This window comes from Triplophysa rosa, linkage group LG4, assembly GCF_024868665.1.
Source record: "Triplophysa rosa linkage group LG4, Trosa_1v2, whole genome shotgun sequence".
Lineage (NCBI taxonomy): Eukaryota > Metazoa > Chordata > Actinopteri > Cypriniformes > Nemacheilidae > Triplophysa > Triplophysa rosa.
In genome coordinates this window covers 10,690,383-10,696,786 of record NC_079893.1, presented here as the reverse complement: position 1 = coordinate 10,696,786, position 6,404 = coordinate 10,690,383, and the positions used below count along the sequence as shown (strand labels likewise).

General features: G+C 36.3%; 1 protein-coding gene across 2 annotated transcripts in view; it reads right to left on the bottom strand.

Moving 5' to 3' along the window:
- Positions 1-241: 241 nt before the first annotated feature.
- The window catches only part of spock3 (SPARC (osteonectin), cwcv and kazal like domains proteoglycan 3), a 28,294-nt gene continuing 22,131 nt past the window's right edge, over positions 242-6,404 (bottom strand). For both annotated transcript variants that reach the window (XM_057331682.1, XM_057331681.1), the window contains 3 exons: positions 5,970-6,032; positions 2,601-2,738; positions 242-2,421 (listed from right to left, as the gene is read on the bottom strand). In XM_057331682.1, the coding sequence (XP_057187665.1) occupies positions 2,276-2,421; positions 2,601-2,738; positions 5,970-6,032 (347 nt within the window). In that variant the 3' untranslated portion in view covers positions 242-2,275. The remainder of the gene's footprint in view (positions 2,422-2,600; positions 2,739-5,969; positions 6,033-6,404) is intronic.

The window sequence follows — 6,404 nt, the reverse complement described above, 5'->3', positions numbered from 1 at the left end:
TTAATTGACAGACGCATCATTATGTTTTAATGATTAAACAAGTGTCCAACCCCTCAGATGTCCCACTTTATGAGCGATTATGTGTGTGTGTGTGTGTGTGTGTGTGTGTGTGTGTGCGTGCGTGTACTGATGAGAAATTGTAGCACATCAAATATTAAAATTACGTTTATACATAATGCAGCACTGACCAGACCAGACACACCGTCTTTCTTTTCCACACATACACAAACTGCAAGAAATGTTCAGTTTTGGTCTGTGTAACTTTATTTCAGCAAATTAAATGTATACATAAAAAAAACGTGTTATCTGCATGATAACAGCTGGACAGATGACAACACTGATAAAGGTTTCTCAAACCTCTGTAACTGATTATCATCATTAACTCATTAGACCGAATAACAGGCTTCCTCAAACACCACAATGTCCATATAAGGAAATTTGTATCTTCATATGCACATCATGAAAAAAGACAAAAAAATGCAAAAGCACTGAGAGGAACGAGGAGAATAGGTGACAGCAGCGTCTACTGTACTATTTCTTGTCTACAGTAACATAAACTACTCATGTTGACCTTCTCCTATAGACCAAAACAACAGAGAGAACATGATGTTAAAACCTCTCATTTTTAAGCTCTGTGGCAGTTCTACATTCTAACTTTTTCAGACCGTCCTCCATCTTGTGTTCCTCCGTGTTACGTCAAAGGCACCTCATGCCCACGACAGCCAAACGGTTCACAGGGTAAGTGTGGTGTGCATGTGTGGGGATTGTTTGTTGTGTATGTTCATTTAAATTTGCCCTTATATGTAAACAAACACTAGACAGACATTTTTGACTGCCGTTTGTTACAGTGTATCATGCGTATAGGTCTGTCAACGTAAATGTGTGGCGAATTGTGTAATGTCAATTCAATGCTTTGTCTGTCACAATAGTTTCTTTGAGTTGTCATTTTGTGATCTTTTCTTTGCAGATTTTGATACTGTATATGTAATTAAATGGTAGTTTATTAGAATACTTAACCATGTTAACACAGTCCTATGTTGAACTTTAAAAGTAATTTTTTTATAAATGTATCTAAAGACATTAGAATTCTGATCCATTTGCTGTTTTTAATGTGAAAATTTATGCATATGAACAGCCCCCAGAGACTTTTTATAGCTTAATTTGACCCTTTCCCCATCCCTCATAATCGATCGAAGTCACATCTAATACATTTTTTTGTATTTTCCAGTTGATCTTCCAAATTTATTAATGATGGATATCAAAATCAGCTCAAGATTTTCCTCTACACAACAAATACTGTTAAATTTTACACAATTCATCTGCATTTATAAGCTTTCACCATCCTGACCAAACAGACAGGTTTTACAGTAACTGTCTTTAAAATTAGCCAAATGTGTATAAAAAATATTTATTTGATATATTATACCATATTGATAATCATCAATCAGGAGACAAACTGGATTATATCATGAATCCCTCATGCTATGATTGTTTGATTTTAAATGCTCACTGAAATGTGCAGCATTATTTGATGTGTTGACGTAATTTCAACTAAAAAATGCAGAGAGCGTGAGATATATCGAGTGGCCCCGCCCCCTTTTAAAATAACCAAAAGTGTTTCGTTTTCATTGTGAGACGCCGCTTCAGCATCTCTAGTGAAGGGGGCGGGACTCTTCGGATTCTAAAGCAGATTTGATTGGACAAGAACTTTGACGAGAGGCTGAAGTGTAGCGTGATGTCATGAAATTTGCCATACTGTCCGTTTCGAACGCTTATATCTTCTGAATGTGAATTTTGTCAGCGTTTAGGAGCATGTTAGTTTATTGACATCCAACTTATTTTTAATAAAAGGAAAAAAACTGATTTCAGTGGGGCTTTAAAAACCATCAGAATTTACACGTGGCAACTTTGATTGTGTGTGTGTATGTTTACGCATGTATTTCGAATGTGTCATGTGTTTGTGTGCATGTTCAAAAGTGCGAACCCTCATTAATCCCACGCCAGACGAATTCTGCATTACTGAATTCCGAGGTCTGTCAATACACTTATTCACTTTGGACCAACATAAAAACTTGAAGAAAAATGAAACATGGATATCGAATATCGGTATTAATTTTGTACAAATGTTATACAGCACTGGGCTAGATGAACCCTTTAGTAATGTTAGTATTCTGCCAAGGTCACCTAGAAACGTGCTTTTTTTAGACCAAACGAAAGTCTGTTTTTATTTGGTTCCTTAGTTTTAATTTTTTTTAAAGAAAAAAGAAAAAACAGATTACGACAGGTACCCGTCCTCATCATCGACCTGTTCGTATTCATCATCATCGTCATCTCCCATCTCCTCTTCATCATTTAAAACATCACCATCCTCATCGTCTGATGTCAGAGGGTCACCGCTGGCAAAATCTCCGGAAGATTCCACTGTTGAAGAGAGAGAAAGTAGCTATTTTTGATTCGGCTTTTAAAAAAGTCTAAATGTATATGTATTTAAAAAGGTTTAAATGTATATATTCCTATATATACAATACTTCTACAGCATGCATTAAATATGTAGCTCAAATGTTTTCTCAAATCTTGATATACTGTATGACAACTCTCACCACAGTCAGTCGGCCCATGGGTATGAGACCCCGCAACCTCATTTCCATAACGGTCGACACACCAGCACTGCCCACTGCTGCCATGACACTGGTGGGGTTTATAGAATCCATCCTCATCACAGGAGGGGACATACGGCCCTAAACACGAAAATCAGGCCCAATGTCAGGAAACATTACATCACACGTTCAAGATTCAGATCAGGTTCACATATTCAATCGAGAGCGAGAGAGTGTCTCAGAGAGAGATGATATATTCAATGTCAGAGAACATAACAGTCGCCTCTGAAACGTCTCTCACACACATTCGATGCGTTTCAACTTCACAGCTGCTTGCCACAAAGTCACCACAGTCAAACATTTTTTTATCTTTCTTTTTTTCACTCTTTATAAATCAGCGCTGGAAGCCATAGAGCCGTCACTGCTCATTGCACTCAGGGGAGAATCAGCGGTTAAAAATATCCTTCTTTTCATGTCCGATTTCCCCTCATCTCATTCCCCTGCTCAAATTAAACACGCAACCTCCAGAAAAAAAGATAAAGAATCGGCGGCGGTTTCTAGCTTTTAACAGAATTAATGTTGCTTTTCTTGTTATTGTTTTAACACCCTGATGTTACTATACCTGTTTTCAGGCTGTGAAGCCATTGTGATGCGCTGAAGGTGTTTAAATTTCAATCAGTTTTTAAAAATGGTATAAAATCTTGTTGTTTTCATTGTGCAATCCAAGTAATATCAATCAAACTGCAAAGGTTTTTTATTAAGTAATAATAACATAAAAAATACAGCTAACTTACACAATAAAACACAATAAAAATATGATAAGATGATAAAAACAAGATATTTGAAGATATTTTGAGTTATCTGTTTTTGCAAATAAACTTCAATTTTTAACGTACAGTACTGTGCAAAAGTCTTAGGCCGTCATTACATTTCAGCTATTGATTTTATAAAATGGTATAATGACCATACATAATCATTTCTCAGTCTCTAGAATACAACTAGAAAATACAGGATTTTTTGTAGGCCTATTCAGTATTTAAAAAAAGCTTGCTAAAGCGGCAAGTATTTAATTCAATTCAATTCAATTTTATTTATATAGCGCTTTTCACAATGTGCATTGTTCCAAAGCAGCTTTACAGGAGCAAATAAGAAAAACACAGAAAGGTAAAACACAGCACAGTGCATGGTGTTTATAGACCAAGCAAGATCATTATAATAAATAATATCTAATAAATAAATGAATAAATAAATGCAGTCTCCCGGTGAGCAAGCCAACACTGCACTGCTCTGCTGTGGCGAGGAACCCAAACTCCAATGATGAATAATGGAGAGAAAAAAACCCCGGGAGAAACCAGGCTCAGCCGGGAGGGCCAGATCTCCTCTGACGTGTCATAGCTGCACTCTATTTAGTGTGACATTCCCTCCCCTCTTAAACGTGAAGTGTAATGGATCCCTAATTTCTAATTCTATCTAATGACTTCAGGATAATCTCCTAAAAAGAGTTCAAGATGTTCTTAGTGCCAAGAGATGTCACACGAAATACTTTTATACTAAATATGCTAACACTAAATAGACTTTTGGCTGTAAAAGGCATTTTTTTAATAAAAAATATTTTTTGTACTTCTGTGTACATATTTCCTCTATTTCCTGTTCATAAAGAGACCAACATACATATGGATGATCAAGGTCAAACAACATGCTAAAACAACAATGCTAATGGTGGCCTAAGACTTTCGCACAATGCTGTGTGACCCGACACATTATTTGCCAAATTGTAAACACATATACAGCAATAATGTGTATTAAGAAAGCACTTTTGGGTTACACTGGGATAATCGCAGTCGCTGTGTAGGGTTGCATAAATCGTAAAAAAAACGCACGTGATTAGGCGTGTTTACGATTTTTTGCGCAGTTCTTCAGTGGAGTATGATTAAATGCTGCTGCATCTGAAAGCCAGAGGTCGCTCTTGCACCGAAACTCCAAATAAGCTCCACAGTAGAAGTACAACACCACACACAAGGTGCGTCCCAAATCGCGCACTTATGCACTATTCTACGCCATTTTGTAGTATAAATAGTGTGAGTGGTGTGTTCAATTTGAAAATTCTAAAAAAAGGAGTGTATTTTCAAGCCTTCTCAGGTATTTCCATAATAAAAATATATATATTTATAATGATGATGTTTGATGGGTGTTGCATTTTCAAATGCACATTCCCACTGATGCATGTTCCTACTTCCTACAGATCAAAGAGCCGTGCTTCCCGGACAAGCTACTCGTAAACACATAATCGAAACCGTCGCGATCTCATAATCGCACTAGACGGGTCGATTTAAAGGATATTTGGTGAAAACTGTGATTAACTGTGCAGCCCTAGCGCTGTGTGTTTCTTTATAAAAGTGACATCGCTAACTACTGGCCTGGCATGCAGAATAAAGTGTTTCACTTGTTTTCGTGGTTTAGTGTGAACACAGATTTTTTGACATCGTTGTTGTGTGTATGTGAAACTTAAAAAATGCAAACCACGTTGTTGTGTAAACATACTCTTAGATTTGACCATATATACAACTGAAAAATAACTGTACTGTACTAATGAGATCACCGAATAGACGGTTTCATCGGACGCACACGCCTAGACCAAAGTTAAAGTCCGGTCTGTTTGGTTAACAGTATGGCTAGTGGCTAGTAATATAACAAATTATTTTGTGTTTAGTTTATATTCAAATTAAAATATATTAATATCTTATTGTATACGAATTGTATTAAATTAAATTAAAACTACTCAACAGTTATAGATTCTTTGCAGAGGTCTACTGGAAGTGAAGGCCACATAATGTTCGTCAATGTTGCTGCCGCTGAAACGGCTATAAGGCTCTTGTGATTTATTGTCAGTATTATGTGCATATTAATCAATGTTTAGACTTAATTTGCCCTAGAGATCAATAAGTCTGTCTGCCTGACTGTCTATCTACGTATATACTGTAGAGCAGCCGTGCAAATGTTTGCTTTAGCAATGATTTGATTCCCATGGGATTCTTTACTAAATGACATGCAGTTTGAAATTTAGAAATGATTAGATTTGGCTGATAATTGGTTCTGTGAATTAGAAAATAATTCATATTTGCTTATAAATTTAATGACAACTATGTTTAATCAAAACCCACAGTAGTGCAGAAAGACATTATCCATTGAGATGACTGTTGATAGATTTTGGAACGGAGACAAGAAGAATTAATTCAATGACCTTAATCTCAAAACAGATGAATATCTGACCAAATAGAATGATCAAAACAGTATATCAGTCTATTAAAAAACTAAACAGTGTTATGTGTGACCATTACTTTTACAATAAGTAATTTACAAAAATGCACTCACCCAGTAATTTCTTGCCAGCTAGTTGTTTGTGGATACTGGTGATCTCCGATTGACAGGGAGCCTCTGAAACACATTGATAACAAGTCAATCGTCTGTTTATATCTGCGCATCACTTTCATCGTCAAAAATCAAAGCTCCTATGGCCAGTTTATCCTTGCAGTAGTCACAACTTTTGCCTCTCTATCGCCACCTCTGTTTGAAACATAATATTGCAGATTACTTCACATACTTTACGTGTGTTTGCATCATATGACGTCAAACTGATATTATCTGCAAAATTGGTAGAGTACCCTTGTTTTCTTGAGGGTAAACATATACATGAGACTGGGATATATCTTTGACACGTAGCTTTCACTTAACTGAAATACGTTCTGTCCCAGGACAGTTAACTGGTTGGCTGTGTGTAACAGTGCTTCTTTATCTTGAAATTATTCA